This window comes from Podarcis bocagei, assembly GCF_964188305.1.
Source record: "Podarcis bocagei genome assembly, chromosome: 6".
NCBI lineage: Eukaryota > Metazoa > Chordata > Lepidosauria > Squamata > Lacertidae > Podarcis > Podarcis bocagei.
In genome coordinates this window covers 80,402,310-80,421,833 of record NC_138130.1, presented here as the reverse complement: position 1 = coordinate 80,421,833, position 19,524 = coordinate 80,402,310, and the positions used below count along the sequence as shown (strand labels likewise).

Below are 19,524 nucleotides of genomic sequence, written 5' to 3'. Positions count from 1 at the left end.
AATCCATGGTCTCGTTCTCAGATTTGCCAAGATATTGGCAGCATTAGTGTGTCACTGCAAGCCACAGTTAATGGGCTGCCATGAATGCAGTTTGCTCCTGCTTTGCTGCTTCCTGATAGTGAGTGGGAGCAACCTACTGTGAGCCCTGATTTAGCATTAAATCTAAACTGGGATTTTGTTTGATTTGATTCCAGGCCCGAGCATTAAGCCAACAGCATATCTTGGCTTTAGAGTGTGGCTTGTTCAGAGTGAAACAAACCATGATTCCTGGTTTTGATGTAAGTAGTGCTAAATCAAAGATCATTGAGAGTTGCTCCTGCTCACTGGTGGACAGAAGTGGGAGTAATATGCATGGTCATAGTAAACCATTAACAATGGGTTAAAGTGCACCCAGTTAGAATATAGGGTCAAGGTACTTGTCAGCCAGGATTAATGGGAGAAAGGGGTGCATAACCAATCACATACTTAAGTGATTATTTTCTCCAAATTCTCCCACCCTCATTTGCTTGTTAGGTAGAATCACTACCAGTTTTAGATTCTAGCTGTTAAGAGAAAAAGCTTTGAGGGATGGCATTTGCAGAGAAGTTACAAAGAGAAGTGCTGAATAACCCCATGCTACTCCCTGATTCTCATCTACAAATGCTTCCCAAACCCCACACAAGATTTGCAAGGGAAATGGCGGATTGGGAAAGTGATTTGCATGCCTATCAGGACTGCAATCTTTGTAAATTTTTTGTTCCTTTGAGGTTTAATGTGAAACAGTCTTACATTTCTTATGCAAACTTACAAGATTATACTAGTAAAGGTACAGGGACCCCTGACCATTAGGTCCAGTCGTGACCGACTCTGGGGTTGCAGCGCTCATCTCTCTTTCTTGGCCAAGGGAGCTGGCGTGCAGCTTCCGGGTCATGTGGCCAGCATGACTAAGCCGCTTCTAGCGAACCACAGCAGCACACAGAAACGCCGTTTACCTTCCCGCCGGAGTAGACCTATTGATCTACTTGCACTTTGATGTGCTTTTGAACTGCTAGGTTGGCAGGAGCAGGGACCGAGCTCACCCCGTTGCGGGGATTTGAACCGCCGACCTTCTGATTGGCAAGTCCTAGGCTCTATGATTTAACCCACAGCGCCACCCGCGTCCCCTTATACAAGTAAGCCCTATACAAATTGTGTAAAATAAAACTTTTATGTCCATGATTTTGAAAAAGTTATTAGTAGTCATTGCATACCTCTTCAAAAATATTTTGAACATTACCGTAGGTTTTACATATGCATCAAAACACCAGCATGGAGTTTAGATCCCAGTAATCCAGGGCTAGCATATTCACTAAAATCATGAAAATGTACCAATTGAATGATATTTTTGGCAATGACTGCCAATACCACTGGGATCATTTTTCAGATCAGAGTAACCAAGGGACTTACAAAAGTTTTCATTTGCTAAAATATTCAAGAGGCATTGCTTGAGAGTTTGAATTATACTTGACAAATTTTCTGAGGAAGGTACTGCAGTGATGTAGTCAGAATCAGTAAGGGCTAGGTCCTTTAAAATATTTAAAAATGCTCTATGACATTTGCTTTTCAGGGGAACCTCCTATTAAAAGAAAATTGCTACCTGAGTTTGAGCGGTCAGAAGAACGCAGCAAAGCATCTTTGAAACCTTCAAAAAGTTATCCGGAGGGTAATCTTTATATTTCATGATTTCTTCAGTTAATCAGAAGTATTGTATTTGTAGTTTTCCTTTGCCTTCTATAATTCAAACATTTCAACATATAATTAAATTTTCTCAAGGTCAATGTAAGAATCCTATTTTGCATATTGACCTCATTCTCATGAAATTACATGCCTTATTGTGTGTATATGGTATACAAATGCTGCTTAAGATTTATAATCCACATTTCAATTATTCCGGATGCTTCATACTGATAAATTCAGCTATTATAAAGCAGTTTATCATTGAAGTTTACCAGATCACTGCTGCATATTTGCCCCTGCAGCTTATTACAGGCAGGTGAATTTAAAACAATACCATTGTGTGCCCTTGATGCAGTAAAATAAATATTGATTGACACTTTTTTCTGCAGAGAGAACTGTGTAGACCTGGCAAGTGCAGTTTTCATATGGATGAAATTTCTTATTCTACACAATGATTAAAAGTGCAGGGACTCTTCCTGCCTTTGCATTTAACTCTTACAGTACTTTTGAGCAGCGGCGAAGCGTGAGTTGTCAGCACCCGGGCAACGCAAGTAATTTGCGCCCCCTAACCCGGGGCAAGGCACGTAATTTGCGCCCCCCCAACCCCTAACCTGCGAGTTGCCGCCGGCGCTGCTGCCCAAACGACGCCGCTTGCCCGGAGGAGGAGGGGGGCAGAGAGGCGAGAAAAATGCAACGGCCCAGCAGCTGCAGCAGCGGAGGCGGGGCTGTGAGGAGGGGCTGCCTGGCGCGTCCTCCGCGGCGAGCGCTGAGAGCCGCTGCCTGCCGGGCGCCTTCAGCCGGGCGCCGCGAGACATGCGGCTCTGCTACAGCCTGCGCCCGAGGCTCTTCGGCGACTCCGGAGGCAGCGAGCGCGCCCCCCCCAGATGTTGCGCCCGGTGCGGCTTGCCCCCCTTGCCCCCCCCACACTACGCCACTGCTTTTGAGAAATGAATAGAGTTCCAGTAACAACGCTATTTCCCCCAGTATTTTTAATATGGATGTGAAAACGATATCTGTTAGTTTCTATTTCAATAAATTTTATTTTTCACCAGTTCATACAAATATAGAAATCTAAAATACCTCGGGGGAAATTTCACGAAAAATTCATTATAGCAAATACATGAACATGATTTTGTAGGTGTAATATCATGATAATGAATGTAGAATTCTACATTATTCTTTTACAAATTATGTAATGTAGCTTTGATATACAGCTTCATTTTTCTTCAGGTATAGTGAACGACAGAAAAAAGTTCACCTACAATATTCCTTTAAAGCCAGTGGTCTGTGGCCCTTTAAGGTAAGGAAAATAGATTTTTAAAAAATCAGATTACCTCTTTAACTGTGTACATAGCGGGACTTCTTTTCTCCAGACACAGGTTCCTTATGCTTTATCTGTAACTATTTCTGAATATCATCTAAGTTTAAAAACCAACTATCCAATAGTGCACCAGGCAGGTATGAGGAGAAACCTCAGAATCCTTACTTGAACCTTGGTTTGATTTCCAGGCACGGCATTCAGGAGGAGGGTTGCCTAGCAGGCTCTATAATTTTCCTTCCTTTCTTGGAGGGGCACACTGCTATGTCATATCATTTGCTTGTACGTTCCACTCCTTCACTGAATGGGAATGATGGAACATACAGCCCTGTCCTTAAGTCAAACCTGGCTGCTGGAGTGTGGGACTTCTGTGGATTGTGTTTGTGGAGTCACCCAAGCAGTCTCATGAAACTGACCTACCTTTCCCACTTTGAGGTTACTTTTCCCCTTTATTCTACCTTGTAATTTTAAAAAGAATTTTGAAGTTAATTATTCCATGGCTCTTCGTGTTGATCTTCAGTTTTTGGTTATCAACAAGTCTGGAATTCAGTGTGTTCCCTGTCCCTTCTGGCTGGCTGCTTTATATATAGGCTTGGCTGACCAGAGAACAGATCACAGTAAGTCCACCTTTCCAGGTTATTAATGTAATTAAATCATCTACCAAAATGAAATTGGTGTGCAGTACTGGTAGTAGCCAACTGTGCTTATCTTGCAGCTGTCATGTCAAACAGCAATTTTTTTGGGGGGGGGGTGATTCACTTTTGCTAGTGTTTGTTAGTACAAAATTTCTTCAGTGCTACAGAGAATGGCAAGAAGTTCTGGATCAATTCAAGACCAAAATGTTAAAGTATTAAAATCTGAAAGGTCTCAGCAACGTATTTCCAAGCAGTCTTAAAATATACCAATATTATTTTTTTACTTATTCTAGTAAGACCTTAACTGAGGAAAGGAAGAAAGCAGAAAATACAGCAAAGAAACCTGCCAAAATCTTTGCACCACCTTTTAAAACAAAAGCAAATGCTTCTGAGGATAAACTAGGTAACAGCAAAGAATCCGTCTTAATGGACAACAAAAATATTAATAGAATGGAAGAGCTTCATCTTACAAAAGTTAACCAGAGCACTACTGAAACAGAAGGCAATATCTTTGAAGATAATAATTCCATGCAAATATCGGCTCCGAATTCAGAATCCAGAGATACAAATTCAGGTATGTTTAGGTGTGTACACATGTATTTGTGAACATTTGTTTAATTACTATGATAATTTATTCACAAATGGTTTCTGATAAGGTTACCTTCTCTGTGACGTTTCACATGTTGGATCTGCACAGATGCAGGCTAAATTGCTGAGATCTTTGGAGATGAGTGTGAAGTACTCATTTCTGTCCCCTCAACTAATATTTTTAGAGAGGGACAGTATCTAGTTCATCTTTTGCTGAAAGAGCTATTACTAAAACCTGATCATCTCCATGGAAATGGAGGCCAAGGGGGGGAGTTGATATTTGTATCAACTTGTCAGCTTGCAATGTGATTTTTAATAATATGCTGTTATGGAATACAGTTGAAGATTTTGTCATTAAACTTCAGTCTTAAAAATCTGTCTTTAATAACAGCAACATTAAATTTGGTGGCTCCAGTGCAGGAATGGGGAACCTGTGGCATTTAAGATGTAGATGGACTCCAACTTCCTTCAGCCCTAGCCAGCTTGGCTAATAGCCAGTAATAAGGGAGTTGTACGATAATATCTGGAGGGGCCAAATTCCTCATCCCTGCTTTAATGCAAAAATAAAGACATGTGTGATGGTCTATCAGTAATTAATTATTAGATATTATTTAATAATTTTTTCTTTAAAACTTTTAAAGATACGCTTTGGATTAACATTTATACATGGAAATATCTAAAAATACAATACTATCCTCCTGTGTATGTTTGGAATTTCTATTTTAAATTGAAATACGTTCTTTAGGACTTGATCAATATGTTTCTTTAACAGATTTAACAAAAATAACAGCAAATCTTCAATATGCAAGAAACCTACAAGAAATCAGAATTATGAAGAAACAAAGCCAGAGAATTTGTCCACAACCAGGCAGCCTGTACCTTGTGAAAATATCTGCTCCTTGCAGAGTTCCTCTGAAAGCAGCGGTGGGAGAGAAATTGCCTGGTTCTTTCACGAGCGATCAGGTACCTGCACTTTATTGCCTGGTTGGATTATCCTATCTCATGATGATGACGTGCTGGCCTGGTTTGGACCTAATGATAAACAATGGTTTTGCTTCCAGTTTTGCTTCTTATCCAAACCTTAAACTGCAGTCCATTTTAACTCTGGTTAGTTGAAACAAGCCAGCTTCATGAATTTACTTGTTTCAACTGACCATAGTTTGTAAGCACTCAGACATAACAAATAATTGAAAATAGTGTAAAACGGAAGCAAAATCTCTTCCTAGCCATGCTGGAAGACGAAGTGTCTGAGCCCAAGGTCCACTGTCACTCATTCCCATAAGGGAGTGGTAGCTAACTTGGTGCCCTCCAGAGGTTGTTGGAGTCCCAACACCCATCAGCCCCAGCCAGCATGCTCAGTGGTCAAGGATATTGGTAATTATCGTCCAACATCTGGAGGACACAAGGGTGGTTACCTTCCATAATGCAACCATAGTTATCCTTAGGTCTGAACAAGGCTGTTTTCCAATCATGAACCTGTTCCGTCAACATGATTTGGTCTAGAATGCCAGATAGAGCCTGACCACGTATATTTAGTCTCTGCTGCCTGACTGCAATAACTTAAATCCTTACAAGAGATCCTGATCCTGCAAGAAGTTTAATTTACTCAATGTGCAATTATATCTATGCTCTATTTAAGTTAAATTCTTTTTTGGTCCAAATGAAGGTGTTGAATTTAATATAAATGCCCATTGTAATTTGAACAAAATAAAATAAAAATAAAAAAATTCCTTCCAGTACAGTAGCACCTTAGAGACCAACTAAGTTAGTTATTGGTATGAGCTTTTGTGTTCATGCACACTTCTTCAGATACTCTCACGAAAGCTCATACCAATAACTAATTTAGTTGGTCTCTTAGGTGCTACTGTACTGGAAGGAATTATTTTATTTTATTTCTTTATTTTATTTATTTTATTTTGTTTCAACTACTGCAGACCAACACGGCTAACTACCTGTATTGTAGTTTGAGATCTGATTATATTGTATATTGCCTTTCTCCCTGGACTTTCACGGGACTTAAAATTGACCTGCTAAGACAGAGTAACTGAGCCCTTTCCATGAAGAACCCATGTCTTATTTATTCTAGACTTCATCTTGAATTTTCACTTTAAGAAATACAGAAATTTCTAAGAAACGTATATTGATGTGTAAGTAATGGGCATATTTAATAGCACTAAAATATTCAACTTGTCTCTTACCATTGCAGTTGTATGCATTTGGCATTTCCAAGCAGTGCCTAAAAATAAGCAGCAGAAATGCAGAAGATTTTCAATTTATCATCCAAGATTTTTTCAGTAGAGATTATTTTCTAGAAGAACATGGAATACAACTGGCGGATGGTGGATATCTTATTCCAAATGATGAGGGAAAGGCAGGAAAAGAAGAATTCTACAGGTATCATAGAATATTAGAGTTTGGAGGGACCCAAGGGTCATCTAGTCCAAACTCCTGCAATACAGGAATCTCGCCTAAAACCTCATCCTGTTGAGGTTTTGCGTGTTTAAATATTAAGTGCATTATTATGAACCTCAAATAATGTCTTAGTGTTGAAGTACATAACTTTTTCTATATTGAGATGAAAAAGAAAATTTAAAGACGCTGTTTTTGCGTAATTCATTAGTAATTAAACACTTGGTACTCTGCTGTCCTCTGCAGAAAACTGTAATTGATAGAATTTTGACAGTGCTGATATTTAGGAATTTAAATAATAGAATGTGTCAAAACTTATGCAAACTAGTTTTGAGTACATTTTAACAATATGCCTTTTGAAAATGTTTATTTAATCTCCTAGCAAATGCTCCTTATTCTCAGCCTCACTTGAAAAAGCAGTTCTGTTTAATTAATAATAAAAGCAATGTTATTTCTGCAAGCTACCGTTTCTTTAAAATGTTAATTACCAGTGTGTGTTAATCACAAAGCATATCCAGCAGGAATGTTATAATTTTTTGTTGCTGTCTTCATAAGTAAATATTTTTCCGATCCAAATCTTAAATAGGAAAGCTGATCCGATTACAATTGTGCACTTTTGAGTCTAGTCAAGCGTACACTTTCCCACTGAAATGAAGGGATATAAATATGTTTAATTGTGGCTTGTTTGTAGCCGATTAAATTAGAGTGTTACTTTGCTATTTTGCTATTATTTGTAATGGGTCACCTCAAAACAGTCATTTAAAAGCTTGAGTTGTTATGGTAGTTGCTACTTTGAGGTACTATTCTTACGACTTGAAATCTCTTAATTTGATGAATTTTCTGATAATTTCCCACAGGGCTTTGTGTGATACACCTGGTGTGGATCCTAAGCTAATTTCAAAAGCTTGGGTCTACAATCATTATAAGTGGATTGTGTGGAAACTAGCAGCTATGGAAGTTGCATTTCCACAGGAATTCGCCAATAAATGTTTGACTCCGGAACGACTCCTACTTCAGCTGAAGTACAGGTATAGTATAGATTAAGATTTAGAATGTGGTAAGCCGTGTGTCCCCCATTTTATATTTGTGCAGCTGGTTCTTCCTGCCAAAGCGTAGAGCTTTACATTTGTCCCTTTTGAAATTCATTTTGTTAGTTTGGGCTCAGTTCTCCAATCTGTTAAGGGCATGTTGAATCCTGATTCTGTCTTCAGAGGCTACCCCTCCCAGTTTGGAGTCACTGCAAATTTGAGGAGCATCCCCTCAATAATACTTTCATCCTAGTTTATAAAGAACAGCAACGGGCCCAGGACAGAACCTTGTGGTACCCTACTTGTAACTTTATCCCAGGTTGATGAGAAACTGTTAGAGAGTACGCTTTGGGTTTGGTCAGTCAACCAGCTACAAATCCACCTAACAGTAATCTTGTCCAGTCCACATTTTACCAGCTTCTCCACAAGAATATAATGGAGGGCTTTGTCAAATCAAGATACACTATGTCCACAGTATTCCCCTGATCCACCAAGTTTGTAACTCTTGTCAAAAAAAGAAAGGAGATTTGTCTGGCATGACTCGTTTTTGAGAAACACATGCTGGGTCTTAGTTATCACGATACTTCCCTAAATGCTCACAGACCAACCGTGTTTTCTTTTTCTTTTGAAAGGTATGACGTGGAAGTTGACCAAAGTCATCGCTCAGCCATCAAAAGGATAATGGAAAGAGATGATGTTGCTGCTAAAACTCTCATACTGTGCATCTCTAAAATAATATCATTGAACACAAATATGTCTCAGATCCATGGTGATAAAAGCACTGCTGAGGACAGCAAAAAAGACATAGCAGTGGTTGAAGTTACAGATGGCTGGTATGGAATCAAGGCTGTTTTGGACCCTCCCCTCCAATCACTGTTGTGTAGGAAGAGGCTGACTGTGGGCCAAAAGATTGTTGTACATGGAGCAGAACTTGTGGGTTCTCAGGAGGCAAGCACTCCACTGGAAGCGCCAGAATCTCTTATGCTGAAGGTAAAATAGGTATTTGTGGTACTCTTTTTTTAAAAAAAGACAGGGCCAGCTCCAACACCTAAAATCTGAAAAACAAGTCCAAAAAGTTAGAGAGATGGAACTGGAACCAACAGAGAATGTATTTGTTACCTGTAAGCTGTTATTTGTTTCTGAAGCAAATAGCTTGAACTATAATTGCCTCTCTCAAAGTTGTTTTATAAAGTTTGCCATTACTGAACTTTTTATCATGGATCACCTGCTAAACTGTCGTAAACGGCATTTGAGAACCAGTGTTGCAGGCTATGAATCATTTGATCTGTATTTTTATTGACCGGTTCAGCCAAAACTAACTTCAGGTCCACAAGTGTATGGCAAATGGTAGTACCTTATATATGCTGCAATATAGCAACCATATTTGTAGATCTGTAATATTTTGTTTTAGATTTCAGCTAACAGCACTCGACGCGCACGATGGTATGCCAAATTAGGATACCATCGGGATCCCCGGCCATTCTCTTTGTCTTTGTCATCACTCCTTATTGATGGTGGGACTGTTGGTTGCATTGATGTCATTGTTCAAAGACTTTATCCCATACAGGTAAAGTACTATAGCTTGCAATAACTTTCAAGCATTTTCAACTATTACTTTAAACCAGATCTAAGACTTACGTAGATAAAAACTAAAACTAAGTAACTAATATTTATTTTCAATGAATATTTATTGAAGTGGATGGAAAAAACAGCCGGTTCCTATGTGTTTCGTAACTGTCGAGCTGAAGAAAGAGAAGCTGCAAAGCATGCTGAGAATCGACAAAAAACCCTGGAAGCATTGCTTGCAAAAATACAAGCTGAATTTGAAAAGAATGAAGGTAAAATAAAAACGTTAGCTATTTAATTGTTATTTGAATGCTAAATGTTGCCTCAGCTTGGGTTTCTAAACAGATTTTAATTCATACAATAATATTCTGCATCTTGAACCCAGTCCAAAAGTGCACATAGAAGCAGGGTTTCAACATAAAGGGCTTGATGATGTATCAACAGTTCCATACAGAAAATTGATTAGATTCAGAAATGCTTTAATCTATGGCCACAAAAGTATTACTGCTGAAGTTCAGTGGTGGTCTGTCTGTGTCCCACATGATAGCTGCCATTGAAGATCAGAAACTGGTACAAAATGTGACTTTCAGCATCCTGGTAGAGATGTGTTTCAAAAATTACATGCCACAAGGCAGTTGGGGACAAAAAGTGGAGGGAATAAGTAAATGAGCACAATCAAGGGCAAGGGGCACTGTAGATTAGAGAAGGGGCAAATTGAGAATAACAGCAGGAGTGGGCCAGGCTCAGAAGTTCCTCTCACTGTGCATTTTCTGGATTGAAGTTGTTCCCTCCCCACCTGCTAGCCATGAAGCAGAAAAAAAACGGACATCTGTCTACAGCATTATTTTATTTTATTGCTGCGGTTGTGCTAATACCAGCTTTGTGGAATTTTTTAGATCCAGCAAAGAGCAGGGGAAATGGTCCTAAGCACCCACTGCCCCTTGCACTGCTGCTTCAGTCAAAAATTTTGAAAGATAGCAGATCAGATCATAGAGCTCTCATGATCTGGTTCTTAACAAATATGGGTCTCTTACAAGTAAGGTAGGCAAGACATCAATAAAAAATAAAATAAAATTAGTGCTACTTTTTATTCTCTGGAAACAATTCAAAAGTAGCATTTGAACTATAAATATGCTTAGGTTCAACCTACCTTACAGACTGTTGTCACCGCTTCTGTGTCCCATCATGATTGCTATGGTTCACCAGACTGCTTTTATTAATGGGTTCATCCTTTTACCAGGGACGTCTTCATTTTGGAAGCTTGTCACTCAGACTAAACACATTCCGGAACTTTTAGGCTTACCTGGGCTAAATATTCAGAGTGGTAATTGATCATTTCAAAATAAAATGCCAGTCATTCTTGGTACCTTTAATGGAGTCTTTAGTATTATTCTTTATAATTGTTTTCTGGTTGTTATAAACTCATGGAAACTTTTTAAAAACTAGATGGCGGCAAAAGAGTACTGCGATCCCGCACATTAACCAGGCAACAGATTCGCTCTCTGCAAGATGGGGCAGAACTTTACGAGGCAATTCTTAACTCTGCTGATCCAGCTTACCTGGAAGTAAGAATGTTTCAAATAACTTAACATTATTTATACTCTTGTATCAACTTACGAAGTTCTTCACATTAAATTATGACTGAGTTCCAGAGCTGATCAGTTTATGTAAATGTAAACTTGAATGCAGAATAATTTGGGGTGTATGTAGAAATGGGTATTTGAAAATAGGGTATAGTTGGCATAGATATGAATGTTAGTGCTTAGATTACACCTCTGCCCATATGCTGTTCTGGAGTTTGACTGCACGATGGAAGGACAGGAATGTGAGCAGGGAGCTGAGCAGAATCTGAAATGAAACTTGATATGTTTACAGAACACTTTGTAAGATAAAATGAAGGTATTATTTTGACTGAACTATAAAGTAAGAAAATAAGAGCCAGTTTACAGAACAAACACTGGGTTTGTAGTGTGTGTAGTTCTACTTGTTGGGAAGTACTGACTGCTCTTGTGATATTACACCAATGTGAGGGGCAGTTTGTCGCAATTCAGTGGCTGTGATGGAAACTTCATTTTCATATTTGTAAATACGTTTCAGTATAATAATAACAATAAAATATAATATATTGCAGTGATATAATAACAATAATTGTTTGAGAGTTTTGATGTTCTGGTAAGACTAAAAAAGAAAACCTTTTGGTTTTACAAACTCAACATGTCTTTATAGAACCAATGCTTACAAAACACACACACACACCCCGCTCCCCTGCCTGTATTTAGAAATGGACAAAGCCATATTATTGTTGTAATTTTAGAGTTATTTCAGTGAGGAGCAGTTAAAGGCCTTGAACAGTCACAGACAGATGGTAAATGATAAAAAGCAAGCACAGATAGAAGCCGAATTCAGGAAGGCAGTGGATTCTGCTGAGGAGGAAAACAGTTCCTGCAGAAGGGATGTAACCGCTGTACTCAAGCTACGAATTGTGGATTACAGAAAAGAAGAAAGAGGAAAAGGTTAGTAAGGCCAGAGATCCTCGTGATTTAAACATTAGATTATTCACACTGCATGATTATCTGAATTCACTTTATGAAGACTTGGATGATGCCTTACTAGAGCCAATTACCAAACATTCAAAAAGGAGAGAAATAGTAATCATGGGGGACTTCAACTTCCCCGATATCGGTTGAGACTCAAACTCTGCCACGAGTGTAAGTTCTGACAAATTCCTCCATTGCATTGCTGACAATTTCATTTTCCAGAAGGTGGAAGAACCAACAAGGGGGTCATCTGTTTTGGACCTAGTCCTCACCAATAGGGAGGAAACTGATTGATGAAGTGGAAGTGCTCAGAAACTTGGGAGGAAGTGATCATGTTCTCCTGGGTTTCAGGATACAGGGGCAAGGGAAAACTGAGTGTAGTTGGACAGGCACTCAGACTTTAAGAAGGCCAGTTTCAAAAAGCTGAAGGAGCTCCTGGGAATGATCCCATGGTCAGAAATACTCAATGAGAAGTGAGTCCAAGAAGGATGGGAGTTTCTGATAGGAGAAATTTTGAAGGCCCAAATGCAGACAATATCAACAAGAAAGAAAAAAGAAAAATTCTGAAAGGGCATCTAAGGAAACCAGTGTGGCTGCATAAGCAGCTTCCAGATTAGTTGAGAGTTAAGGGCATGTATAAGAAATGGAAGAAAGGGGAACTCACAAAGGAGGAGTATACCCAAGTAGCCAACAGTTGCAGGGGGAAAGTCAGAATGAGCTTAGGCTTGCAAGAGAGGTTAGAAATTTATTCAGCTATGTCCAAAGTAAGAGGAAGAACAAGCAGGTGGTAGGTCCTCTACATGGGGAACATGGAGAAATGCTATTGGGTGACAGAGAAAAAGGCGGAACTACTCAACACCTACCGGTACTTTGCCTCTGCTTCACTCAAAAGGAAAGTGATGCCCAACCTGTTGATAAATGATGTAAGGAGGGAGCTGCAGCCCAAGATAGGAAAAGAGGTAGAAAGGGGTCACCTAGCTACTTTAAATGAATTCAAATCTCCAGGGCCTGATGAGCTGCATTCAAGGGTACTAAAGGAGTTTGTGGATGTAACTTCAGAACCTTTGTCTATTTTCTTTGAGAATTCTTGGAGAACAGGTGAGGTCCCTACAGACTGGAGGCGGGCAAATGTTGTCCCCATCTTCAAAAAGGGGGGAAAGGAAGATCCAGGTAACTACTGACCAGTGAGCTTGACATCAATACCAGCGAAGGTCCTAGAACAGATAATTCAACAGTCGGTCTGTGAGCATTTAGAAAAGGATGCTGTGATTACTAAGACCCAGCATGGGTCCTGCATGCCTTCTTTGGGTGGTCCATCTTGCTGAAGGGTAACATATTGTTTAATTTTACATCTTTAGAAGTAGTATTGAATATGTGGCGCCCATCATCAGACATTTTTACCCTCCTAAGGGAAGGAGGTCGGTATAGAGTCTTCCAATTATCTGCATCCCAATCCAAAGGGAAGTTGGAGACTGCCAATATACAGTTAACAGCTACCAAGAAAACTCAGTATCTGCAGTTGCCAGTAAGTATTATGGCCTGTCATTGTGAATTAACCTAAAAATTTAAGCAACATTTATAATAAATGAATAATAATGTCATTGTTCAAAATTCTTTAGGTGTCTCAAGAAACCCTGTCACAAGTTTACAGGCCAAGAGAGTGCCTGAGATTCAGCAAGCTGTTGGAACCATCTTTCTATCCTACCTGTTCGGAAGTGGATTTGGTGGGATATATAGTTTCTCTAAGAAAAGGAACAGGTATATTAAGACTAGTGCACTGATTTATAATGAGTTAAAAAGAATCCTATTTAAGTTACCAGTCTGAATCCTTATTAGGGTTTGTAACAAATTTTTAAAATTGGAATTTTACTGAAATCAGATTTACTGTTTTACATTTCAGTTGTAGTATGGTTTTAGAATCCTGTTTATAAGCATACCTAAATGACTTGTTAAAGCCAAAACATTTAATCTCAAAATGAAATCATGAACCGAAACCAGAGAAAAATATCTGGCTTTTCAGGTCAGGCATTACATACAACAATACAATAGGTTATGTATTCTGGAGTTCCTATCAGACCCAAGCATTGGCAAGTCAACACACATACAAAGATCCAGAAAGCACCAACCTGTATTTCATCAGGATAATTTAGTGACCCCACTTGGATGATCTTGTACTTTCATTTTCATGCCTGTTACTACTTGAAATCTGCTATTCTTTCGGTTCTCAAATTCTGAAAATGTATGACTATGCTTTTATTTTTAAATTATAATCCATAAACATTGTTCTGCCCAGCAACTATGAGCAATTTCTAGAAAACTCTAGGTACTTATCATCTTAATTAACCTCCTTGCAAATGGAGTTTCCATGCGCAGCTCTGGTTTGCCAGAAGGGGCTTAGTCATGCTGGCCACATGACCCAGAAGCTGTACGCCGGCTCCCTCTGCCAATAAAGATGAGATGAGCGCCGCAACCACAGAGTCGGTCACGACTGGACCTAATGGTCAGGGTCCCTTTACCTTTATGAGCCAAGAAAGGCAAATAGAAATCAGTTATTTCTGTACTGAGTTGCTTTGGGTCAATGTGGATCTAATTCTGTAGCACAAAAAACTCGTAAGTTGAACAACAAATTGCTTTTGATTATGTTCCTAAGCAGTTTGAAAAGTTCTGTTTAGTTGGAAACAATGTTTTAAAAGTTAAAAGAGCCAGTTAGTATGTTTAGGAAATAAGGGCTGTTCTGTTTGCACAAGGACTTCCGCTTCTCCCCAACGCTCTGGAGCAGATTTGGGGGGCACAGGGACACACAAGGAGAGATGATGGAGAAGAGGTTCCATTGCACAAGTAGAAGTTATTGCACAAATGGGAAGACTTTGTGCAATCCTCTGTGAACTACATTAGGAGAAATTGCTTAAAATCGGTTTTTAAATTTCCAATTTTTTAATGCATTTTAATTAGCTCACCTGATTCTTGTACTGTGTCTTGAAACACTGCTGGTCAGATACACCTTGCTTAATGCATTCATTCTAGTAGGCTACAGGCTTTCCCCAATACAATGCTCAAAGTATATAAGCTATTATATTCAAGTTCCCCAGAATGTAAACTTTTTAAGGGTTAGTATTTTTAATTTTAAAAGTGAAGCTAAATTTTTATGTTTCATTTCTAACATAGGTTTCTCTACACTGGTGTATCTGTCAGATGAGAATCATCATTTCATAGCAGTCCAGATCTATACAGACCTTAAGCAGCTTGCTATTGATGACATAATTATTCCTTCTACGTTGATCTCTGCAATCAACCTTCAGTGGCGACCTGAATTTAGATCAGACATCCCCACATTATTGGCTGGAGACCTTTCTGCATTCTCCTCAAATCCAAAAGAAAGTCATCTCCAAGGATTTTTTAATGAACTGAGAAATACTGTAGAGGTACGTTGATCTCACCTATCCAATGCACTGAAGGCATGGGGCGGGCGAATTATGTTACCTTATACACATGGTATATCAAATGGTAAAGGCTGGTTGCAACAAAAGACATACTAAATTAGCATTTAATGTTTTGACTTGTCTAGTCTCCAGTGGAAGACAATTCAGTATTTTGTGAAAGCTGTTTCTCTAGTTGCCCTAATTAAAGGACATTTGCTATAGAAACTCAGGTAATAGCTTGTGTCAGAGCTGCTTCAAGATCCTAGCTCACAGAGGATCACGCTAGCCAGCGGTCATTAAGTAAAAGTCTTTATTGAATTACAGTTTCCATTCTCACGCTGCTGTCTGCAACTCTACGTCTACTAGCTAGATCGGCGAGGCTCCGTCTGAGTCTCCGCCCCGTGCGCACCAACTTAATATCCTAGCCTTGCTCCACCTTTTCCTCCTGACTGTCCTCCTCTGGGTCCCTCTACCCCCCGGGGCTTCTTCCTTCCGGGATTCTTCTGACGCTGACCCGGACCCTTCTGCTTCCTTGCGCCGGGCTTTAGGACCCGGTTCCCTTTCGGGGCTGCTCACTGCGCCGCCTTCCTCTGCATTTGAACTTGGCGCGCGCGCCCAACCTTCCACTTTCCTCTTAACCGTTTCTTCGCTCCCCGATGGAGGTGTGGCCACTCCTGACTCCTGCCCTCCCTCCTGTGGTGAGCTGCCAGCGCTTCCCCCCTGGCTCCTTTCCTCTTCCCTGCTTCCTGGCGGTGACGCTGGTCCCGATTTCCAGCTGCTTCCCCCTGAGTCTCCTCTGGCTCTATCTTCCTGGGGTGCCTCCCTAGACTCCCCCCTTGCCCTGGCCACTGGTGCTCCTTTCTGTGAATCCTCTGATTCACTGGAAAGACTGGGAGATCTCGGGTCGTCGTCATCACTCATCCTTTCCTCTGTCTCCTCCCCTTCGCTCTCTGTTTCCTCCCTTGCCCGTGCCTCTGCACCTAAACCCCTGACATCCATCCCCCCCTCGAAGCCCCCCAGTCCCCCCTCCCCTCCTTCCGGTGCTGGAGCTGGGGGCTGCTGTTGCAAAGGGACGAACGTCGGATATCGGTCGCTTCCCGTGGCAGGCCTCCAGCGGAACTCTTCCAGGTCTTCCTCTCTGCTCTCGTTGACGACAGTCACCTCCTCTTCCATCTCTGTGCCGCCGTGCTCGAAACCAGGGTCGTCCCCGAAAATGTCCATGTCCGTCTCTCCCGCACTTCCTCCAGGCGGCGTTGCTCGGCCGGAACAGTCCAGCCACTTCCTGCGGAACTGCTCCTCCGGCCTATCGTCCCACCAATACGAGGGTTCTGAGACAGATCCCGAGGGTGACCCCTCCGGGGAACGGACGTCTCGTGTTGGTTCCTCGTCCGAGTCGAACCCCCTGAACGTGCTGTCCGAAAGCGTGGGCGTGAAAAGCCAGTCGTCGAAAAAGTCTGCTGGCATAGGTCTATGTGGGAAGAGGGCATGAAACTCGTCTTTGAGCAGAGGTTCGTCTAAAGCGTAGCCCGGCACCCAGCTGTTCGCACTTGCCGGGGTGCCCTCCCTGGCGAGAAAGTATTCTACTCCCTCTTCCCCCCATCTGGAGTCCAAAATCTCCGTGACTTCGTTGATGCGCTCCTCCTGTGCCACTCCCGCGTGCCCCGTTCCTTCTCTGAGCGGACTCGGCGCCGTTCCGGGTTCCTGGAACCTGTGCGGTGCCTTGTAGGGAGTGAGCACCGATCTGTGGAACACCGGATGCATTCTGGAACCCTCCGGAAGCGCCAGCCTGAAAGCCACCGGGTTGACCTGCTCTTCGACTTGGTAGGGCCCCAGTTGTTTATGCCCTAGTTTCTTCTTGGCCAACGACCTGGCCGGCACTGCGTGGGCTGCTAACCAGACCCAGTCTCCCACGTGGAGCTCTTCGCCAACCCTTCTGTGTTTGTCCGCTTGTACCTTGTATGCGTGTTTAGCCAGCTCCAGGTGGCGCCGCAGCTGATCGTGGACTTCCTGCAGCTCCGACGCGAACGCATCTGCTGACTGCGGCTCCCCTTCTCATTCCAGGCCACCAGAAATCCCTGGCTACTAATTCCACCGTCTTCTCCTTGCCAAAGTGCCCGGCCGTGGGTGCGTCGTGCAGCTGCTGTAGCACCTTGGCTCGAAGTTCGTCACCCGGCACGTAGATGGCCCCTTTACGGATGAGCAAGCCATCTCGTAGCTGGAAACCGTCGGCCGCTGCCTTGCCCCCTCGCACCTCTGCCATCTTCGTTTGTGCGAAGGAGTCCCCCTGCAACGCTCGCCGCACCGCCTCTAGGTCCACGGTCGCCGCGGCACACGCCCACACTGTCGGTGCAAAGATGTGCATGGCGGCCGCTGGTGTCGCGTCCTCCAGATACTGTGGCTTGCGGGAGAGAGCGTCTGCCATGATGTTGGTGTCCCCCGGGACATACTCTATTCGGAAGTCGAAGTCCGCAAAGAACTCAGCCCAACGTATCTGCCTCTGGTTCAGGAACTGTGCCGTGCGCCAGTGTTCCAGATTCTTGTGGTCCGTGCAAACCTGCACCGTGTGCTTGGCGCCGATCAGAAAGTGCCTCCACGCCTTGAACGCTGCATGAATGGCCAGCAACTCCCTGTCCCATATGGTGTAGTTCTGCTCGGACTTGCTGAGCTTCCTGGAGTAAAACGCTCCCGGCCGCCACACGCCCTGCGGGTCCTTCTGCAGCAGGACCGCCCCCACTGCTCTGTCCGAAGCGTCTGTCTCCACCCTCATCGGCATGCTGGGGTTGACATGAAGCAGCTGCTCTTCCGACGCGAAGAGACGCTTGAGGGCCTGAAAGGACTGCTCCGCCTGCTCTGTCCAGATGAACTTCTTCTTCTTGGAGCTAAGGGTGTCAGTGATGGCCGCCGTCTGCATCGCGAAGCCCTTGATAAACTTGCGATAGAAGTTCGCAAAGCCGACAAACCGTTGGACCTCCTTCCGGTTGCGTGGGCTCTTCCAATCCAACACTGCTCGAACCTTGGCGCTGTCCATGGCGAGCCCCTTGTCAGACAGCTTGTAGCCCAGAAAATCCACCTCCGGCACGTCAAATTGGCACTTCTCCAGCTTGGCGTAGAGCCTGTGTTGCTTTAGCCTGCCCAGCACTTCCTTGACGTGCTTGTCATGTTCTTGCTGCGACTCCGAAAAGATCAGGATGTCATCCAAGAAACAGACGCACGTCTTGTAGAGAAGTCCCGCCAACACGTGATGCATAAATGCTTGAAAAACGTGAGCGCCATTTTGCAGTCCAAAAGGCATAACTCTGTATTCGTAGGTACCCAGTGGCGTGAACATGGCTGTCTTCCACTCATCACCTTCCCGCATGCGAATGAGGTTGTACGCCCCCCGCAGGTCCAACTTGGTGAACACCTTTCCCTTCCGTACCTTCGCCAGGAGGTCGTCGATGCGGGGCATGGGGAAGTCCGACGGCTTGGTCACACTGTTCAAAATCCTGTAATCCACTACGAGTCTTTTTTGGGGCGTGTCTCGCTTCTTAACAAAGAATACAGGACTGCCCCCCACTGCCTTAGACTCCCGGATGAAACCGCGCTCCAAATTATGATCGATGAAGTCTTTGAGTTCCTGCAGTTCGTCCTCAGACATGGAATACAGCTTCCCTTTAGGCAGCGCCGCCCCCGGCAGCAGGTCAATTTTGCAGTCATATGGTCTGTGAGGGGGTAGCCTGTCCGCCTCCTTCTCGCAGAAAACTTCCAGAAATTCTGCGTACTTGTGGGGAATCGCTTGCAGCGTGCCTAGCAGCAGCTGTGACTCCTCTTCCTCTCCTTCCTGCCTGGGTACGATGCAGTGTTCAGCACAAAAGGAAGAGCCGAAGACCAGCTGCCTCTGGAACCAAGCCATCGTTGGGCTGTGCTTGTCCAGCCAACTCATACCCAATACAATGGGCGTGTCAGACAGTTGAGTGACGTTGAAGCTGATGACTTCCCTGTGATTCCCAAGTCGCATCACCATTGGTGGCGTCTGCTTCACCACTTGCCCCCCTAGCAGCTCCCTGCCATCCACCGTGACAACCTGCAGGGGCAGTGTGGCCGGCAGCAACTGCACAGCGTGCCTGTCGACAAATTCCTGCCCTATAAAGTCCGCGTTGCTGCCGGAGTCGATGGTGATTGGCACGTCCATGGTGATTCCATTGGGCAGCTGGAGAGATGCTGTGAGCCTCACTACTGGTTTGGGCGGGAGGGGGTTCACGGGCTGTAAAATTTCTGGGGACTGCGTCACTAACACGTCTGGCTGGGCCCCAGTGCCTCTTCCTCCAGCCAGACATCGTCGTTTCCCTG

At 43.1% G+C, this 19,524-nt stretch overlaps 1 protein-coding gene across 2 annotated transcripts in view; it reads left to right on the top strand.

Annotated features, from left to right (window-relative positions):
* The window catches only part of BRCA2 (BRCA2 DNA repair associated), a 38,222-nt gene that overhangs the window by 14,853 nt on the left and 3,845 nt on the right, over positions 1-19,524 (top strand). For both annotated transcript variants that reach the window (XM_081197847.1, XM_081197848.1), the window contains exons 10-23: positions 1,586-1,681; positions 2,926-2,995; positions 3,942-4,222; positions 5,009-5,199; positions 6,443-6,630; positions 7,503-7,673; positions 8,306-8,663; positions 9,085-9,240; positions 9,370-9,511; positions 10,686-10,804; positions 11,554-11,752; positions 13,135-13,301; positions 13,396-13,534; positions 14,942-15,198. In XM_081197847.1, coding sequence (XP_081053973.1) covers positions 1,586-1,681; positions 2,926-2,995; positions 3,942-4,222; positions 5,009-5,199; positions 6,443-6,630; positions 7,503-7,673; positions 8,306-8,663; positions 9,085-9,240; positions 9,370-9,511; positions 10,686-10,804; positions 11,554-11,752; positions 13,135-13,301; positions 13,396-13,534; positions 14,942-15,198 — 2,534 coding nt within the window. The remainder of the gene's footprint in view (positions 1-1,585; positions 1,682-2,925; positions 2,996-3,941; positions 4,223-5,008; positions 5,200-6,442; positions 6,631-7,502; positions 7,674-8,305; positions 8,664-9,084; positions 9,241-9,369; positions 9,512-10,685; positions 10,805-11,553; positions 11,753-13,134; positions 13,302-13,395; positions 13,535-14,941; positions 15,199-19,524) is intronic.